The sequence below is a fragment of the Tursiops truncatus genome, chromosome 17 (assembly GCF_011762595.2).
Source record: "Tursiops truncatus isolate mTurTru1 chromosome 17, mTurTru1.mat.Y, whole genome shotgun sequence".
Taxonomy (NCBI): Eukaryota; Metazoa; Chordata; class Mammalia; order Artiodactyla; family Delphinidae; genus Tursiops; species Tursiops truncatus.
The window spans coordinates 34,654,427-34,676,618 of NC_047050.1; the positions used below are offsets into that span (position 1 = coordinate 34,654,427).

General features: G+C 35.9%; 1 protein-coding gene across 1 annotated transcript in view; it reads left to right on the plus strand.

Annotated features, from left to right (window-relative positions):
- SLC26A7 (solute carrier family 26 member 7) overlaps positions 1-22,192 on the plus strand; it is a 181,450-nt gene that overhangs the window by 109,782 nt on the left and 49,476 nt on the right. Inside the window, exons 5-10 of the mRNA XM_019925419.3 lie at positions 1,420-1,572; positions 4,782-4,864; positions 7,507-7,654; positions 9,674-9,787; positions 17,736-17,813; positions 18,997-19,092. Coding sequence (XP_019780978.1) covers positions 1,420-1,572; positions 4,782-4,864; positions 7,507-7,654; positions 9,674-9,787; positions 17,736-17,813; positions 18,997-19,092 — 672 coding nt within the window. The remainder of the gene's footprint in view (positions 1-1,419; positions 1,573-4,781; positions 4,865-7,506; positions 7,655-9,673; positions 9,788-17,735; positions 17,814-18,996; positions 19,093-22,192) is intronic.

The window sequence follows — 22,192 nt, forward strand, 5'->3', positions numbered from 1 at the left end:
TTAGACCAAATTTTCTTGACATCCCTCTGACTCCATCCGCTATAGAATATATTTCTTTGAGTAGCATTTTGGATTTTTGTCCTGGGCTTTGAGTAAGGGGTAACTATGAGAAATGGAACCTGCTTCTTCACTTGCTGTAGGAGTTCTGGGAACAGTTATTATCCACAGCTTAGGCAGAGAGGAAAAATATTGTCTGCATCTCAGATAACCATGATATTGTAGTACCTGATTTTCTTTCCAAGTAGTGTGGAATACTAGAATGCTGTGAAAAGGGTAACAAGTAAAGCTATCTGACCCCCAATTATTCCTTAATGTATTTGATTACACAACCAACTTTTTCTAACTGTGTGGACAAAGGAGATTCTGGATTCTACATTACCCCGATCCCGTTCACCCAACAAGGCTCCATGTTAACTGAGTATATTTTCTTTGTTTGTTTGAAACAGTTACAGTGTTAATGATAATATTCAATATATAGAATCCATGTTAGATAGCCTGATGTACCTCATTTACACCAGGTGTGTTCCTGATCCCTGGATCAGATGGGTTCAATGAGGAAACCTACTGAGCAGAATTTTAGGAGATGCTGAGGAACATAGTCTATATAAATTCTTTTGATATGTTGTCTACATAGTATTTTAATCCAATATTTTTAGTTGTGGTCAAATTATCTTTGAGATACTAAAAAGAGAGGGCAAAGAACACCAACAAGTTGGGCTACTATAAGAATTGTCTGTATGCTAAAGTAAAAACTAGTTTTTATCACTTGAAACTAGACTTAATAAATCAGCTGTGGATGAATAGAAATGAGTTTATAAAAATCAGATTTAACATATTCGAAGAAAAGGAGGAGTTGAGACATTTTGAAGGTAAGCATTTAAGGCCTATGTGAAACCTTAAAATTATACAAGTCATACATCTTTGTAAGAGAAAATTTGGAAGATACAGATTAACACAAATATCTCCTTACACAGAGCTATTAGCTTCCAGATATATCCATTGATATTTAAAGTATGTGTGTATTTTGATTCTGAGGTTTGAAGAAGAGTGGTGGGGTTCAAGGGAGCCTATAGTCCCCTCACTTGCTCTTAATCATGAATCTGCATGTAGCTAATGAGTTTTAGCATCTCTGCCTATAAGTGTCTGGGGAGGAGCTGGAAGTGTAGTAGTGTCCTTATGTAGGAAGGAACAAACACTGAGTTTGGTGGAAGAATCAAGGGCAAAGCAATTTTCTACATGCAAATGAATTATAGCTTGCTCTATATCAGCACTGACTACCCTTCTATGCCCCACCTTTCACTTCCCACCCCTTCAGCTACTTTTGCAAAACATCACTGAGTTCATTTGGGGGCCAGATTTTAGTTTTGATATATTGTGGGTGATCCTGAATTTTGTTTGTATTTTTCCTCATTACTGTAGATCTATGCATATGTCTTTGAAAACATCAAGTCTGTGCGACTGGAAGCACTGCTCTTATCCTTGCTGAGCATCGTGGTGCTTGTTCTGGTTAAAGAGCTGAATGAACAATTTAAAAGGAAAATTAAAATTGTTCTTCCTATTGACTTAGTCTTGGTAAGTATGAATCAACATTTAGCATTCTGCCCTGCAATGTTTGCAGTTGCTGTGGGTAACCTGCAGAGGCTCACATTATTGTCTAAAGTAAGCCACAGCTAATCCTGTCTCTCATTAAAGCAGGGCTAATTTGTGTGGCTATACATTAATGTAAAGACAGGAAATATGTTGAGTCAATAATTTTAAAAAGGAGGCACACGCGTTTTCAATTTTCACAGATGCCTGTAATTTTTTTAGGTAAATAAGAAAACATGTAGCTTAAGATTTTAAATAAGGAGACATTTCTAAGGATGAGACCCAAAATATCTCTGGCATGATTTTCCTAAAGCAACAAGAAGTGATACCACATCCTATTGATATGTTATTTGTATGATATGATGCATAGAAATATTATCAACTGACAAATGTCCGTTAATGATTGATAAATTTATTGACACTTTTTATTGACCCAATTTTGCTTTATTAAAGGATACTCATGATTTTCACTAGCCAGGGCTGATTCTCTAAGATTTTTTTGTTGTTGTTGTACTTGGCAAAGCAACAAATCGTACTTTGCTCCTAAGACTTATGGCATTAAAAACTACATTTTGAAATTTTAAGTGCCTCTAATGGGAACTCTTAACTAAACAAAGCATTACATTGAAATGTTAAGCCAACCACAGTCTACTAACTTACTTATTATTAATTGGTTTTAGCTTTTTAATGGTCTTTGGGTTATATACATGTATTTGACAAGTGGTGCCTAAATAATTTCACCTATTGAAATATCCCTTCATACTGTTGAAATGGTATAGTATAAGGCTAGCACATTGGCAACTGTCTCTGAGGGATATGACTTTTTTTCTGCATAACTAAGATGGATGGCTTCTCTCCATAATTAGGCCTTGTATAATTTGTAGAGATACATATAACATATGTAATCTATATAATGTGTGTGTGCTTGTATATGTGTGTGTATTTCAAATAAGCCAGACAAGTGGAGAGTACTATGGTTATTAGTAGTTTTCATGGAGACAACTGTGAAACATATTTTATTCCAAAGTCCTATAGGTATTAAGGAATGCTTATTATATCCTGGGAAGCTTGATTATATGTTTCATGAAACCAGAAATTGAAAATAACCTTGGGGAAGAAGAGTCTTAACTCTTTTTATTCAATACTGAATAAAACACTGAATAAGACAGTTGTTCATTCAATACAAAAATTGTAAGAATTATCCTTACAAAAAATAAAAGGTACTCCTTATACAGTGTTGCCCCTAATATGTGTAAGACCTAAGGCAAAAATAATAATGCAGGCCCAAATACTTGAGTTATAGATCAAAATGTTAAATAAAATAGGTTCTATTTTCCTATCTTGACTAAAATACCTTAGTGATTACCTTGAATGTCAGGTTAAAATAGAGAATTCTCTTAATCCTTTGGGTTCTGCTAGAATGTGGCAGCAAGGGGAAAGCCAGTCCCTTGGCCTGCCTCTTCTCTTCCTACTTCAGCTCTATCCCATATACAGTGGGATTCATAAGTATAAATGTGGATACCCTTGCCCCACAACTGTCCCTTGGCCTTTCCTTGGGCTACACTGGAAGGATAGACCTGGGGAAGGTATTCTGGAAGTAGACTTGGAGCCATTTAGGCAGGAAATTATAGATTCCTGACGATTCAGGGTGTGGTCTAGAAAGAGGAGTCCAGGTTTGAGTTGGGTACCTCCCTTTGCCCCTACAAAACTCCCATTTTATGGGGAGAGCTGCAGTAGGAGGATGACCAGATTAGAACCCTCTAAAGCACTGTCTGAAAGACCAAGTTAGTGACTTAGATTACTTAATTTTTGTGTATTAAACACCATGTATTCTTCCATTTTCAATAAGGATCCAGCATCTTGTGGCTATGGTGTATTTTCTTTTACAGCTCACAATATTTTCTGACTTGATATAAATATTTCATGAAAATTATTAGCAATTAAAATTTATTAATTGGCTTAGAAATTTTTGAATACATTAATACTTCTGATTCCAACCTAATAGCTGAACTTTTAACTACTACTATATTCTGTAGAAAATACAATTATAGCACAATATTTATAAAGTTTAAAGTATAACCTGTAGAGTTTTGCTGCCTTTAAAAAATATCCTCAAGCCTCTTTTGCTTTTTAAGTCTATTCGATGTTTTAAAAACTTCTATAAATTCAGTTAAGTATCATCACAGAGAACAGAAATACACAGGAAAAATCCCTACAAAATAATATTATTAGGCATTGTTAGATATTCCTTATTTTGCTAGTGTGATTTTGTTGTATCTTTTTTCTGACCATGTATATGGTAAATTCGTACTTTAAATGGGTAATTAGTGTGTCTCTTTTAAACAAAAAAGTGTAGTATATAAATAGTTATACCAAACTGATATGATAACCATGTGAAATTTACAGCACCTATTAAATTATCAGAAGAATGAAAAAAGAATGTGAAAATGGATGGAAAACATTAAGTGGCATGGCTGGTAAAAACAAATGCTGAACAGAATCCTGAATATACATTTTAAAAGTGATCATGGATATTTGCAAACACTTGGTTTCACTTATTATATATCATTATATCATATAACAGAGGGTCAGGCACCTGAGACTCCAGGGAGGTAATTTCAAAAGTATCAAGTTTGACACATTATTAACTAGGATATTTTACTTCAAGAAATAGCAAAACTCAAAATTCAAAATTATTCAAGGAGACTGTAAATCATAATTGATTACTAACCTACATTAGGAATATTGATGCAACATCTTAAACTCTTAGGTGGTTGCTGCAATGGAGGGAAAACGTTCTGTGTTATAAAGCATCCCTTCATATTATAAGAGACAAGTATTTAGGTTGGATTGTGGTATCTGTACATACACAAGCATGCACGCATGCACACACACACTCCTATAGTCTGTGTTCTGCTCCTCTTCAGAATCAGACACAATTGGGAAGGATATAAGAAAAGTTGTATTATTATAATGCCATTTAATTTTTGAGACTGCAAATTAAGTGCTGTCAAATCTCAGAGGGATTTTTTGATTTTTAAAATTCTTCTTAGTGTTTAAAAATCTGTGCCACTGCTATATTACTCGAGAAAATCATGGGGCACATGAACAATGTTTACTTTTAAAAATAGTTTTAAGATGTTTGAGAAGCCAGGAATAATTTTCTTTTTCTTTTTTCAAATGGAACCACACAGATTATTGCTGCATCATTTACTTGTTATTGTACCAATATGGAAAACACATATGGATTAGAAGTAGTTGGTCATATTCCAAAAGGGTAATGTAATCTTTTTTTTCTTTCTTTCTTTTTCTTTCTTTCCTTCTTTCTTTCTTTTTTCTTTCTTTCTTTCTTTCTTTCTTTCTTTCTTTCTTTCTTTCTTTCTTTCTTTCTTTCCTTCTTTCTTTCTTCTTTTTTTTTCTTTCTTTCTTTCGTTTTTTGATGGAGGAAGCAACTGGAGGTAGGTGGGTATGAATTTCATTTCTTTCAAAGGCTCTCTATGGGACAAAATTCCAATTAATTTCTATTTTACAATGATAGAAACAAACAGTTCACAATAAAGAAAAAAATAACTTCTTAGACTGGTTATCAATTACTTAGGAAGTTGATAACTATTTTGTACAGCATCACTTCAGGTAAAAGATTTGGAAATTATATGAATATTATTTGAAAAAGAAAGCAAGACTTTGAATTTCCAAATTAGAGTCATGCTCTAGGATATAGTCTTCCCTATTCCACTCACATATTCCTATGACTATTTTTATTTCACTTAAAACATAGTAAAAATACACAAGCATCATCTGAAATAGCAAACCTATAGGAATGAGTGGTGTACAATCATGAAAGAGAGGGTGGAAGTGGAGACGAGGGCATGTTTCCCACCTGTCTTAAAGCCTTCCTCAGGACACTAAGAGGAAGATTAACAAGAAGAAGAAGTGTTCACCCTAAAAAGACAAAATGTTGTTCCAAATACAGCCTGAAAGAAAATAAAGTCATCTTAGGGGAGAAAGGGGATGTCTCTTTTAATGGGCTGTACTATACACAAATATTTATAAATTTGGGACAAAGTTAGAGTTGCTGAGTCCTCTATATTTTTATTTTCCAGTCCCAAAGTTTGGCTTCTAACTGCATTAAAATGGAGGGACAGTAGAAAAATTCTCATAGATTAAAAAGATAATTAAAAAAAATCCTGTCTTTAGCCTTTATGCTAAAGATATAGGTTAATAGTGATTATTGGAATCAATTTGTGTTTTCTAAAGGGTTCTCTACTTTTCACCTTCAAATTTAGTTTATTGTTTTTTTTCTCTAGCTTAGTTTATCATTATTAATAATTAGGCAAGCTCAATTTTTTATGAAACAAAAGTTCTTATAGTTTGAAATGGTAGCACTTTTATGTATCATATATCTTAGGGCTTGTAATGGTACAAATCAATTTGACTTGGGGATAAACTTGAGGGAGTGGGTAAAAAAAAATATACCTCTCCTCCATCCAGTCTAATTCTTCTTTATTTTGAGTAACCTTTCCAGACCCATCTTCTTAAAGAATCATAGGAAAAACATGGCATTAATAAGAAATGGAGCTGAGGTTGAATTCATTTTGTGATTTAGATACATTTCTCAAAATGTTTTCTCCTCTATACATTGCATTAGTGGTACTTGGTCTGGAGATTGTGGGGAGAATTAAATAAAACTGCTAACATGAAAGTGCTGAGCATTCAATTTACATGCTCAGTATTAAATCAGCATGAATTAATTTACCTTTTTCTTCTACTTTTGCCCCAGAGGGTTTTTTTTAAAGAGGGGAAGTAAGTGTCACAAAGCATCATCAGGGATAAATAAACAATAACACTGGGCTCAAGTGGTTTTCCAAAAGACAATGACTGTGTATTAGTTGGAAGAAATATTTTAAACAGTTATTTAAAACTGAGAAACAGCTAACTGTGGTCCTGTATTTTGCAACAGAGTGTAACTGGACACTTTATAGATATTTTTCTTAACATGTGATACATAGAGTCAAAAAACAAAATTCAACTGAGTACATTTAGAGGTCTTATTGACTTTGTTCAACAATTCCTTAATTGAGCAGCAATCCATCTAGCAAATCGAAAGGAGCCCTGAAGAGCTGTACAAAATGAAAGGCTTTTATAGTCAGAAGGGGAAGAGCAGAAAAAGGAAGTTTCTAACAAAGAGTGGATTGTTTCAGGCAAGGTCACTTTCCTATGTGGGACAGAAGGGCAAATTACCTCGCTAGTGCTGACCAGGTAATTCTAAATTGACTGGCTAAGGTTACATTCCTGGGAAAGGCTGAAACTGCAGTTAAATTAGGTAGTTTGCTTAAATTCTTAGTTTGCTTAAATGGGGCTTAGCACAAGTGACTCCATTGTGGGCCTGTTGTCTCTTTTTTAACAATAGTTAAGTGTACTGTGAAAGAATCATGTTAAAAAACATAATTAAGATTATAAACTCAATGGAAAATTTAAGGATTAGCTCAAGAATCGTAGCTCACAGTAAACTAATGTTTGCATACAGCACTGCAGTATTCAAGGCAGGAAATACAGTTTCTAATGCCAGCCAAATAAAAGTTTAGGAAGATTCAATGAAAGAATGCTCCAGATTTGTTTTTGTTCTGATACAGGAAATTTTTGTTGAGTCAAATTTTCTGTGCTATAACCTGAATTCTCTGGGAGTGAATGACAGTTAGACGCATGGAGCTGTCCTTGTGGTGTTCTTTGTGATTTTGCTTTTCTGCTAAATAATGTTGAAAACAAAAGGCTTCTAAGGGTAAGATTGCTTGGTTTTCTCAGTGATATTTCATATATTCTATGTAAACTTCAGAGTCATTACCATAGTTGAATTCACTGCAAGTTGTTACAGAAATAACATGAAAGTTGATGAGTTCAATATGGTCTTTCTTTCAACAGAATTCCTCCACCTAGAGCTCCCCCAATGAACATCCTCTCTGCAGTAATCACTGAAGCTTTTGGAGTGGCACTTGTAGGCTATGTGGCCTCACTGGCTCTTGCTCAAGGATCTGCCAAAAAATTCAAATATTCAGTTGATGACAACCAGGTGGAGTACACCCCAACCCCTCTCCACACCTCTCCATAGCTATTGTATCACTGTACGGTGTACTCCCAGATCCTGAAAATGTTGAACTTATGAAAAATACAACTTTCCTAAGTGTATAACACAAATGGGTAGAAGAAAACAAAAGAAAATATCTAAGTCATTCATAGAAAGGTGAAAATCTGACTTTCGTGGATTGGTTATGGTACACTCTGTTTTTTAGAGAGGGGCATCTTGATGATTTGGTTTTAGGAGAGAATCTAAATATATTTATCATTGCATGCTGACTTAAAAATTTTGGATTTCAAAATACAAAGAACACTAATATTACTCTTCTTAGTAAAAAACTAAAGGTTGCAAGGGTCTATTCTTAGAATACCAAAGGATGAAGATTTTATTGAGCATGTTTCTGAATCTACCTCTGCTAGTGTCTTGTCTCAAGCCCTGTGGCCCTACATTTCTGCACAGGCCTGCAGAGATAACTATGGAATAGTGGTTAGAATGCCAAAGTACCTATATCTAAATCTCACTCTGAAATTGTTTCTGTGCCCCAGTTTTGTCATCTGTAAAAAAGCAGATTTATTCATTCAACAGATGTGTATTGAACCCTACTATTTACCAGGTACTGGCCTAGGAACAAGGGATACAATGGTACATAATGCAGACCATGTCTTTCCTCATCTCAAAACCTCCCAGTGGCTTCCCATAGTACTCAGATTAAAAGCCTATTACCAAGGCTTACAAGGCCATGCTTGACCTTGTCACCATCCCCTTTCCTCTATGATCTCATATTTCTTTTATAGTTCTAGCCACACTTACTGCCTTGTTTTTCCTTGAGTTCACTAGTCATGTTTCTAGCTCAGGACATTTGTACTTGCTGTCCCCGTTTCCAGGAATTTTGTACCCTCAGGTAGCTGCATGCCTCCTTTATTCAAATGTTCCCTTCTCAGGGAGTCCTTCCTTGGTAAGCTAAAATCCTAAATTCCAAAATTTTCCACTCCCTTCTCTGCTTTACTTTCCATATTCATCTTGTTTATTGTCAGCATTTCCTCATTAGAACTCCAGTCTGTGAGGGCAGGGATTTTTGTCTGTATTATTTACTGGCAACAGCAGAAGCAGGAAAACATTAGGAGGCTTTTGCAATAATCCAAATGACACTTGATGACTTGGACCAGGATGTAGCAGTGAAGGAGATGAGAAAGGGACAAATTCTGCATTGGATGTGGACACCATCTGGGAAAAGGGGTAGTCAAGACTATCTCTAAAGCTTTTGGCCCAAGCAACTGGAGCTTGAGACAGGGAAGGATGTGGGAGAACCAGGGTGGGAATATATAGAGCATAGACTGATTAGGTAAGTTTGAGATACCTGTTAACCATCCAAATGAAAATGCTGAGTGGCTATGTCAGTCTGAAATTCAGAAGAGTGGTCTAGGCTAGAGATATAAATTTGGGGGCTGTCAACGTGTATTTGGGTAGCTAAGATTAGAGAGGGAAGTGGTCCAATACCTGTGATTGGTTAGATGAGAAGGAACCACAAAGGAGACTGAGAAGTGGTGGCCAGGGAGGTAGGAGAAAACCAGGAGGGTGAGAGGTCCTAGAAGGAGCCTTTAAGGAGGAGGAAGTGAGCGACTGTGTCAAATGCTAATTTTAGGCCAGGTAGGGTAGGAATTAACCATTGGATTTAGCACTGTGGAAGTCATTGGTGGAGTGGTGGGAACAAAACCTTGATTCTAATGTCCTGAAAGAGGAGAAATTGGCAACCGATACAATAAATACCGTGTACTTCCCTATAAGGTTGTTATTGTTATAAGGATTAAACAATGAAGTGCTTAGAACAGTTTCTGGCTCATTGTAAGCACTCAGTAAATATTAGCTCTTCTTAAAATAATGGTTAAATTACGACCAGTGGAGAGAATAAATAGAATACAGAATAAGTTTCATTCCATGACAAGTTTTACCTGTGGTCTCTAAAAGTTGATTGTGATTAGGAAATGATATATTCTCCTATTATCATTCCTGTAGGAACTTTTGGCCCATGGTCTCAGCAATGTGATTCCTTCATTTTTCTTCTGCATACCAAGTGCTGCTGCCATGGGAAGGACCGCTGTCCTATATAGCACGGGAGCAAAGACACAGGTAACTTTATTTTCAGCAGGGACAAAAGAACTGATGGGCCTTTACTCTCCTTGGAGAGTGGGAAGAATGAGCTTCTCTCTAAAATCCTGAGAATATTTTTACGTCTTCAATTTCTTAAAACTAGTATCAAGGAATTCTATCTCTTCTCTTTCTTAGGAAAGATCCTTAAGAAGCTGAATGATTCAACGAGCAGACAAAAAAATCCTGTATTAATGGCAGCTTTATTGTTGTCAATCTTTGAACAAATGCTCCCTCTAGTGGTGTCTCTGATGGTACTTTTTGCTAATCTAACCAGTCAATTTGAAATTTTAAAATTTTTGTTCACTTCCTTTAAATAAAATGAAAACAACTGTATGAAAAATCAGTCCTTGACAATGACATTCCTGTCTATAGAGATGTACATGTATGTAAATGAATAATACGATGTCTGTGCACATTTCGGTTTAAAGAAACAATTATGTATTTTTAGGAACTCAAATCAATTTGACATTTGAGAACCTTTTATATACTAGTTATTATGCTTGGTACTGATAAGATGTCGATGGTAGTAATAAAGATGTTTCTGTGATGATGATGATGGTGGTGGTGTTGGTGGAAGCATATATCAAGTTATATGCATGTCATACATTTTATATAAATGAACTCATTTAATCTTTTAGGTACCTCTATGAAGGAGATGTAATTATTATGCTAGGATTCCACATGAGAAAGTTGAGGAAAAGAGGGTTAAACTAACTTGTCCAAGTCACAGAGCTTGTAAGTGGTAGAGCTGGGATTTGAACCCAGATAGATCTACTCCAAATCTTGCATTCTTAACTACTGTTCTATACAAGAAAATTCATGTATATGTTAATTTAATAAATTAACATTAACAGCTAACCATTATAAAACAATTCACACTTATTTTAAATTGGAGTTGAATGAGAATTTATAAAACATTTTATGTGATAATTTAAACATTTATTAGCAGTTTACCTTATATTAAGTCCTTTTCAGGGGTTGTAGAAGAGTAAATTTGAAAAGGATATGGTTCTTGACATTGGGGGCAAGTGGCCAGAGAAAGACGGGTAAATGAACATTAAAATATTGCGTAAAATTAACGAATAAAATTTGATGAACGTACCATGGAGCAGAGGGGAAGAAGCAACAAATTCTGAATCTATGATAATTTGACATATTATTGCCACAACTCATCATCAAAGATGTGTAATTCTCATTCAACATTGTTTTACATGACAATTTGATTTTTACAAAGTTCGTGATTTAAAGCATAAGTTCATCATGTGTATTGGCATAAACATTTTTGCAAACTCTCACATACTTATAACCTAAATTTGAATGCTTAATACATAGTGTACTCAAGTATCATTCCTTACTCTGGAGACTCTTCTATCTATAAAATTCTAGGATTCTATAGTGGTTTCCACCTAGTTTCTTACAAGGATGAGTGTGTTAGATTTCCTCTCATCATTTCTGCATGGTATTCTATTCATCAGACTTCAGAAGAAACAAAAGGTACCTAACAAAACACTAGTTCAGGGAAACAAAGCTTGGCAGCACAGTATTTTCATGCTGATCTGCTTGTTGAGATTGTCGCTAATCTGCTCAACAATTCCCATTAAATTGCACAGAGAAGGAATCTGATTTACTGTGCATACCCAAATCGAGGATGCTTTCCCATGGTAGTCATTTTGGCATTAAAACTATTAAGTTTACGTGGAGATAACTGACATGATTTGAAGAAGGCACTGGGTGAGCCAAGTCTTAAAAGTTTTGTTCTAAATAGGCTGTGAAACCAGTTTTCTATGTGACAATACTTCACAAAGCAATCCCTTAAATAGCTCTGTCTCTCCCAGGTACTAGACTTATACCCAGTAAGTTAATCTAGAAGAATTAAAACGCTTCCACTTTTAGGCTAATAATAGCCAATCAAAATAGCAGTGGGAACCACCTTGCATTTGTCAATTATTTCACCAACTGACTCTTTCTTGTTCAGAAACACTATTAGTATTTCTGTAGAAAGATATCTTTTAAAATACAAATATGATCTTGTTACTTCCTCCTAGAGCCCATAAAAGGTTTTACGTAGGTCTTAGAATTCAGACCTTTATGTTACCAAAACTGAGTGCTTTTGAAGCTAGCAGAAGTTGGTTCACGTAGTTTAAGGAAAGAGGCCATCTCCATAACATAAAAGTGCAAGGGTGGCTTCCCTGGTGGCACAGTGGTTGAGAGTCCCCCTGCCGATGCAGGGGACACGGGTTCGTGACCCGGTCTGGGAAGATCCCACATGCCACGGAGCGGCTGGGCCCGTGAGCCATGGCCGTTGAGCCTGCGCGTCCGGAGCCTATGTTCCACAACGGGAGAGGCCACAGCAGTGAGAGGCCCGCGTACCGCACAAAAAAAAAAAAAAAAAAAAAAGAATTAATGAAAAATGAAAGTGTCTGATAATTATAAAACTAGTCAATTTTGCTGATATTTTTACCAAGTCCAAGCTTGCTCTGCTCACCGCACGACAGGCCAATAAATTGGGAGACGAGGTGTTGAGGCAAGGAATAGCGACTTTATTCAGAAAGATTGGCGTCTGAGAAGATGGCAGACTAATGGAAATATTCAATTTCTCAGATCTTCCTCTTGGTCTGGAATTTGACCAGTATTTGGGAGACATTTCATGACCAAATTTTGTCCCACAGCACTGGGAGGCTCATCCCAGATCAGGCAAAAATTCTTGTTGATATGCCACTCCAGGTGCTAATTTCTGGATTAGGCCCTGTTGATAATTAAAGATTCTCTGAATCCTCTGTCTTTCTAGTCTATTGTGATCCAAGAAATGTTTTCCCTTATTGCTTCTTCCCATACTTAGAATCATACTATTACAATTATTATATAAGAGTCATAAATGTGATCTATTTCCTCAGGATGTTTAGCCATCATCAATTTTGTTGGAGACTTGATTACACACTGTAAGAGACAGCAATCTTATAAAATAGACAGGATATAAGTAATGCAGGTAGTAACATTGACAAAGTCCTAGTGCAGCAGGAAGACACAAAGCATAAACAATTTGGAAACAAAGAATAAGCAAAAGCAATGCTTAATATAACTGGTTGTAATCCAGTTACAATAAACCATCAAGTCCACAAGAGAGCCAGCTGGAGAAGCCAAATTCAGGCAGGATCAGGTAGAGAGAAAAAGATAAATGTTTCATCTTTGTTTACAAGGGTATACTTCATCAACTTGTTGTAGGTCATAACATAAGAGAAAAGGTTTTTCTGGAAAACAAAGGTTAAGGCTAGTATATTTCCCAAAGTCATATAGTTATAAATCATATTCATCAGTTCATTCAGTCCCATGTAATTAATTCCTGTTGATCTGGATGAAGTAATCAGTTCATCCAGATTTGTCATTTGTTATGCAGTCTAGTGGTATTATCTAAAGGCTATCAGAAACATATTTGTTAAAAAAAGTTCCTTTTTATGAGCCTTCTTGAAGATGCAGCAGTTTTGCAAATCATCGCCTAAGCTTCCTATGAATGACAAAAGTCTTAAAATGGCAAGGATAAAGATGTGATTAGAATTCTTCTTGGCAAAGAAGCTTATCCAAGTTGTTGTGACATACAGCATTTTAAGATAACAACTAAAAGTATAGTATTATACCAGAACATATGCAAATTTCAGAAACTTTGTGTAAATTTTAGAAAATCTATTTTAATAACATTTATTCATACCATATAATCTGAGGAGGCTTATTGCTCATTTGACAATGCTTTCCATGTAATTTAGCATACCAACCAATTCTAGTCAGTTTAATATATATAAATAAATATATATATATATATATATATATATATATAAAATATTTATTTTCCTCTGAGGTGCCTTAGGGTCACAGTTCCCTAGCCCCCCAAAAAGGAAGAAAATCCCAATGAACGCTTTGCTGCAGGCAAAACCAATGCAGTAGGGAAGTATACCCTGGTGTTGTCACATACAAGTCCTGTTATCAAATCAGTCTCTCGGGGTCACTGTTCCTCAGCCACAAAAAAGGAAGATTCCGAACCAATACCCCATCAGTCCGAAAGGGAAGAACCCCCAACCAATGCCCCATTGAAGATAAAGCTGAATGAATGACCAAGGCTAGTTCAAAAGGGAAAATCCCAATCAACGCTCCACCACAGGTGAAACCTATGCAATAAGGAAGACTCTCTGGGGCCCTCTGAAGCATCCCAAAGCTAGCTGAAGTCAAAAGAACTTTAATTAGACTTTGATAGGAAATTCAACCAAAATATCAAAAAGTTTTTTCTTAAAAAGCATTTGGTCAGATAGAATATTTAAGAACAAAAACAGCTCAATTAAGGGCAAGATAGTTCGCACAATATGTTATCAAAAGCAGCATTCTAAGTAAACTTGTTCTCTTAGCAGAGAGGAGCCAAGTCTTGTCCTGCACCAGTCTACTTTTAATAACAAAATCCATTTACCCAATTAAGTTTAATATAATCTCAGTCTGACCATGCATAAAACTCCTTTTTACTCAAAACATATGTCCCACTTTCCTATTATATAGTGAAAGATTTTATTTTTAGTAGCTTTAATTACATATTTAAATTAGAGTCCCCAACTCTTAAAAACCTTAATTTTTAGTGAAAACCAAGTGGCAAGTAATAGTTACCAAAATCTGGAGACACTATTTTAGATAATTTTCAGAACATAATTATTCCTATAGCATTTACCTGAAAGCTCTTATCTCATTTACATTTAAAGTTTCATCCTATCAAGTTATTTTCCTTGCAACAGATGTAATAAGGTCTTATTTCATTCCTAGGTACAATAAAGTATTATGCCTAATATTAATGACTCTAAAAACATGTCTATATTAATTAGATCAACAAGCTTAAGCCACCTTCAATACCAGATATCAGTTTAATGTTGAATATTTTCTAGATCACATGAGCCCAAAATTCCTTCTGGCCAGTTTTATATTCCTGAGTATTTATATAAGTGCTTAATTTTTTTTTAAAGAGCAAAACTAAACAGACAAATCACACAAAGAAACATACACACACTCACAAAAGAGAAAAAATCAAAAAAGGAAGAGAGCAACCAAACCAATAAACAAACTCAGAAATGAAAAAAAACACTAAAAACTAAATTAAGATAAACGTAAAACCAAAAATAAGTCAAACACAGAAATTAAACCCCAAGTCCACAGTTGTCCCCAACGTCCACAGTCTCAATTTTGGGAACACTTGTTGTCTATTCAGGAATGCCACAGATGCAGGGTTTACCAAGCCAATTGTGGGGATGTAATCTGCTACTCCTGAGGCTGCACAGAGAGATTTCCCTTTCTCTTCTTTTGTCGCGCAGCTCCTGCAGTTCAGCTTTGGTTTTGGCCCTGCCTCTGCATGTAGGCTGCCCTCAGGTGTCTCTTCCCCACCCAGACAAGACAAGGTTAAAACAGAGGCTGATTAGGGCTCTCTTGCTCACTCAGGCCGAGGAGAGGGAGGGTTACGCTAGTCACAATTGTGATGTGGGGAATGCCTGCGGTGGCAGAGGCCGGTGTAAAGTAGCAACAGCCTGAGGTGTGCTATGTGTTCTCCCAGGGAAGTTGGCCCTGGATCATGGTGCCCTGGCAGTGGTGTGCTGACAGGCTCCCAGGAAGGTGTGGGTAGTGACCTGCACTTGCACACAGGACTCTTGGTGGCAGCGGCGGCAACAGTAGCAGTCCGTGCCTGCCTTTGGGTCTGAGATGATAGCCGCGGCTTGCGCCCATCTCTCGAGCTCACTTAGGTGGTGCTCTGACGTCTGTGGGCACACAGAGCAGGAAGACTCTCTCCTTGCGCACCCCAAAACAATGGTCTCTTGCCTCTCCAGCAGGTCCAGACTTTTTCCCAGACTCGCTCCTGGCTAGCTGTGGTGTACTAGCCCCTTTCAGGCTGTCTTCACGCAGCCAACACCAATCCTCTCCCTGGGGTCTGGCCTGCAAAGCCCAAGCCTCAGCCTCAGCCCCCTCCCACTGGTTGGCACCGATCCTCTGTGTGGGAATCTCTCCACTTTGTCCTCCACACCCTGTTGTGCTCTCCTCTGACACCCTGAAGCTCCCCCTCCCCGGCCAGTGAAGGGGCTTCCTAGTGTGTGGAAACTTTTCTTGCTTCACAGCTTCCTCCCAGAGGTGCAGGTCCCATCCTGGTTCCTTTGTCTCTCTTTTTTTTTTTTCTTTTGCCATACCCAGGTAAGTGAGGATATTCTCTCCTTTTTGGAAGTTTGAGGACTTCTGGCAGCGTTCAGTAGGTGTTCTATAGGAGTTGTTCCACATGTAGATGTATTTTTGATGTATTTGTGGGGAGGAAGGTGATCTCCACATCTTAATCCTCCACCATCTTTGAAAGTCCTCCTCATGCCATTGTCTTTTGATATGAAGTGCACCTTAGCAGTTGGCGTCTTTTTCTTTCCACATAAACATGGATATACTGAGTCACACGGGTATCTGAATGAATCCTTTAATCTGCCTTCTGACAACTAGCTCTCTCCAGTCTAGTGGAGTTACAGGCATAATATTTTGTTATTTAAAAATTATTGTCATGTAAAATCACCAGTTACTCCTAAATAATCAGTCTAGTGACAGTTTTGTGTACTATAACTTCTTTTATGGACAATCTTTAGTTCTCTAATGACTTATTTCCCACAGAAGGACTTTTCCCTCTTTATATGCTGGGGAGTGATGTAGATGAGCTCCACTAAATATGGAAGGAGCTTGTATCAAGCTTCTTTCATTTAGTTTAATGGTTTTGAGTTTCATCCATGCTGTTGCATGTATCAATAGTCTGTTCTTTTTTATTGTTGAGTAGTATTCTATTGTATGGATGTCCCAAAACTTATCTATTCACCAATTGGTGGACAATTCAGTTATTTACAGTTTTTGGTATTTATGAATAAAACTGCTATAAATATTTACATGTAAGTATTTTCATAGGTGTATGTTTTCCTTTCTCTTAGGTATTTCTGGGTCATACATAACTCCATAAGAAGCTGCCAAACTGGTTTTGAAGTGGCTGTACCATATTGAATTACCACTAGTAGTGTCTGAGAACTCTAGTTGCTCTGAGTCCTTGCCAGCCCTTGCTATTGATTATTTGTTTATATATTTATTTTTAGCCACTCTAATAGGCTTTATTTCCTTTGATTTTTCCATAAAGATATTTTAGGTATCGTTTTGGTCCTGTGAAAGCCCTCTTTCCTCTTGTTAGGCTGATAGTTTGGCTAAATGCTTCTATTAAGACATGAGCATTTGCTTATGTGAAATTTGTTCTCCATTAAGTGGAGCATAGCTAGGAGTGAGCTGTTTTGAATTACCTTTTGTCAGCAAGTTGAGTTGGTTAGAACACAATACTAATGACTTTTCAGGATTAATAAAATTAAGTCTGTTTCACTGCAGAGACTGCTTCCTTAATCCCATATAACTGTTTCATATTAACAAAGGACTCCAACGAAGAGAGTAAAGGCTTCTGTGGAAATTTGTCATCAGCACAGAAAAACCCTAAGCTGCATATTCAGTTATTACCCAAACAACTAGGAAACAACTAGGAGAAGGGGGGCCAGGCTGAACAACTATAGGCTAAAGGACTTTTAGCTGAAATGTCATTTTCACTATTAAACAGACAAACAAACAAAAAAGCCATGCTGTGATGTGTGATAAAAGTTGATGGTGTCCTATTTCTTTGTTTAGAATTGCTTTTTTTGTCATTGCTGACTTAATTTGATTGTACCAGTTTGTCAGCTGTCACATTTGGGTTCCTTCAGCTACAAAATATAGATGACAGTCTATTTAATTTAACAATCATGTGCCAACATTTTGTTTCTTCTTATCAAGAAGAACAAAGAATTATCTTTTTCCCTCTATAACTTTGGAATAATAAGAAAGTTCAAGCTTTCTTTTTTGTCTGTCTTGTATTTTACAGGTGGCTTGTCTAATATCTTGCATTTTCATCCTGATAGTCATCTATGCAATAGGACCCTTGCTTTACTGGCTGCCCATGGTAAGTAGTGCTTTTTATTATTTACTTTTTAACTTTACTTTTAATGAGAATCATTGTATTTTAAAAATTTCTTTGAAGAACAACCTCAATGATCCTAAATCTGAAACCTTATGTGACATAAGTAATGGCTGAATGGAGGAAAGGTAGAAAGAGTCCACATTTGATGGGGAAGGTATGGGAGGGTACTATGGCTGTTTTCTAATTCTTAGGCTTTTGTATAAAAATGACATCGTGGAATTAGATTTATTCTGTATTCATTTGGAAGGTGGAACTAGGCAATCTCTGTTATAAGATGTACATGACATTCTTTTATTCTTTTTTTTTTTTTGGCTGTGCCATGTGGCATGCTGGACCTTAGTTTACTGACCAGAGATTGAACCTGCACCCCCTGCAGTGGAAGCACAGAGTCTTAACCACTGGACCACCAGGGAAGTCTGTTATAAGAAGTAGATTTTGGAAGAATTTTATAAAATTTGTACTCTTAGAAAATACATACTGGGCAAGAGAGTAGGCAACAAAATGCATCTTGCCACCCTTGATGCATGGTTATACAAAGTGACTCAGAGTATTAGTACACGTATTTACCTTGCTTTTCAGAAGCCTGGGGCACTAAAGTGATGTGAGTAAGATCCTGGTCTTCAGAGATCCAGAGACGGTGTCAGTCCTTTCTTGTTCTAATTCTTCTTTCATGTAATAAGAATAAATCACTTTCACGAGAGGATCTCCCAATAACCAAGTTCACTTTTCAAGAGTTATAAATATATTCAGGTGAAATCAGAAAACTGATACTCAAGACAATTATAAAGAAATACATTATATAAATATTTAATTTTTGCAACAAACAGATTTCAAACAAATGGCAGTGAATAATTATTATAAAGTTAAGAGGACATTCAGCCTTATAACATTCACCCTTATAATTCACTACTTTTCTTTTCCTTTCTTCTTTTTTTTTAGAATGCCATAACATGTACCCTGTGATTTTCTAGAATTGCTATTATATTCCTAAAGTACAATAATAGGTTAGTTCTAAACAAAATGAATATTACTTCAGTCTTCTAAATGGTTATTTCTTTCCTTTAGTAAGTACTTCAAAGACAAAGACATAAAAATACAATGATTCTTTTAAATTTAGATTAAAATCTTTATCTTGCATCTTCATCAACTTATTTCTTATTTGTAGTGTGTTCTTGCAAGTATTATTGTCGTGGGACTGAAGGGAATGCTAATACAGTTTCGGGATTTAAAAAAATATTGGAATGTGGATAAAATTGATTGGGTAAGTAGAAATTTGATCTAAAATTACTATCTTTGGCTTAAACACATGTTACAAAATAAGCTTTAATAGTTCCATTTGCAAAAAATAGTTTTAGCCATTTGAGACTTACATTTTACAAGCTATCTTTTTTCAAACTCAATAAAAGTATTAAAATGTAAAATATCTTTATAAGAAACAGAAATGGAATTCTGTCAAATTTTGATTGATGTGTTTAAGAACTTTTAAAGAAATGCTAGCTAACTTGAGTGGTTTGGGGATTCCCAGTTTCCATTATGAATTGATTCTGGAAGTGAAGTTCATCAAAGAATAGCCAGTAGAAATATGACTATTTATAACATACATGAAAAGCCAGCATTAATTGCTAAGAAATGTATGCTGCATTAATATAGGGTAAACATATTAATAGTGACCATATTCATTCTAAATACAAAGAGTCTCATGAATTGTTTTTTAAATGTGTTACATTGAGAGGAGCATTATGTTAATAGGATATTGATAGGAACAGATTAAATTATATTGAACAATGATAAAATATGAATTTTACTAACATAAATGTTTAATATACTTGTTCTAGAGAAATGTATCTATGCAAGAACATCCAAAATTCTCTCCCTCTCCTATATGGGTGAATTATTTCATGAGTAGCCTCTGTTTAGCTTTATTATGGCTTTCACCATATTGAAATGCAATTATTTATGTATTCTCCCTCCTTCAGGGCCTTTGATCTGAGACACTTTGGGGGATTACTTATGCTGGCAAGTACTTTAATAATACTCCTCTTAAAAAGAGTCATGTACCACAATGTTCATTGCAGCACTATTTACAATAGCCAGGACATGGAAGCAACCTAAATGTCCATTAACAGATGAATGGATAAAGAAGATGTGACACATATATACAATGGAATATTACTCATCCATAAAAAGAAATGAAATTGAGTTATTTGTAGTGAGGTGGATGGACCTAGAGTCTGTCATACAGAGTGAAGTAAGTCGGAAAGAGAAAAACAAATACTGTATGATAACACATATATATGGAATCTAAAAAAAAAAAAAAAGAAGAAAAGGTTTTGATGAACCTAGGGACAGGACAGGAATAAAGATGCAGACATAGAGAATGGACTTGAGGACACGGGGAGGGGGAAGCATAAGCTGGAATGAAGTGAGAGAGTAACATTGACATATATACACTACCAAATGTAAAATAGATAGTTAGTGGGAAGCAGCTGCATAACACAGAGAGATCATCTCTGTGCTTTGTGACCACCTAGAGGGGTGGGATAGGGAGGGTGGGAGGGAGGCGCAAGAGGGAGGGGATATGGGGAGATATATGTATACATATAGCTGATTCACTTTGTTATACAGCAGAAACTAACACAACATTGTAAAGCAATTATACTCCAATAAAGATGTTAAAAAAAAGATAATATTCCTCTTAAGTCTCAATATTACTGAGCTTCTACCAAGGTACAATAGTGGGTGCCATGTGGAATTCAGAGATGAATAAAGAAATACTTACCTTCTTTAGACACTAATATTTGTGCAGGATGCAGGCACAGAAATAGTAACTATTATATGACGCAAGATACAATATGACCTGGAAGCAAAAGAAAAAACTTAGTACTGGAGAAAAATAGAGGCTGGAACATTTAATTTGTACTAGGTTAATACAGAAGACTTAGAGCAGAGCTGAAATATGAACTGAGACTTGAAGGAACGGTATTTTGTAGGCAGTCCAAGAGACCAAAATTAACTAGGCTGTTGGAGGATAATGACTTTTTTAAGGTGATATATGTGAGGTGGCACATGGAAACAGAAAAATGAGAAGATATAAACTTATTTAACAAGCTCCTGAAAACCCCATGATAAAGATATTTCTAAGGAACTCATTAATCACGTAAGGGGGAGCACATTACCATAATGGAAGGGGAGAGGTGTCAGGGAAGGCTTTTTCCAAGAAATGATGGATAGAACATATAGCATGAAGGTGAGAGTAGTAACAGATGGGGTTGGAAAAGTGAAGAAAGGGTTGGACTGAGAGAGCTGCTTACATCCTGCAAAGATTAGACTTCATCATGAAGGCAGTGCGGCATCACTGAAAGGAGAAATAGGAATAAGATTTATGTATTAGAAAGGTCATATGAGTAATTTGAGGAAGATGGATCGATCTGATGAAGTATACAACAATTGGAAGCACTTCTTTAATAATTCAGGCAAATAAATCAGGAAGACCTGGACCACAACTAACACTTGAGATTCAAGAGGAAGGAATAGAGTTGAAAAATACTAAAATGGTTTCATTAGTTATCCCTCATCACCAATTCATCACATGAAGTGCATCAGTCTGAAGTGGCTCCTAAGTTTTCAGTTAGGAACATCACTGGAGGAAAATGATGTCATTCATTGAATTATAGAACATGGAAGCTTATTTAAATGCATTTGGTGGTTACCTTTAGTCTTTAAAAAAATACAGTTTCACATTCCTGAGTTATTTCTTTCAGTTCCTCTAGTTGTATTTTGTATGTTATCACAAAGCAGTTTTCCAAGAAGGGCTCATGTGTTTTATATTTCCAGAACTACTTCATGGTGAAACCATGTTTTCTTTTTATACTAGAAGGAAGTTTTTGGCTGAGTCTAAAATGCTTTCCCCCAGGCTTTTTAAGCTTGAATTATCTTCAGACATTGAGGGATAAGGCAGAGAAATCACAGGTCAACATAATATTTTACTATTTAATGTGAGCTTATTTTTCTAAATGGATGCTCAGTGAGTTTCTTTCTTGCTCATAAAGTTTGGTAATATTGTCAGAATATTTCTTGTGGTTGAACAGTTAGTATCAAATTTCTAAGAGAGTGACATATCCTTGTGATCTTGGAATCAAGAATTACATACAAAATTTTTCTTCTAATATGTCTTTGAATATTTTTTCAAATATATATGTCCTGTTCTCTTAATGAGTTATGTATTTTTAATTTACTTTGTTTCTTAAAATCTGTACATTTTCCCGTGGTTATTTTGGGGTGTGCATGTGTGTGTGTGTGTGTGTGTGTGCATATGGTTTCTCTGGACTATTCACTGTATCTCTGATTATGTATTTCTTATT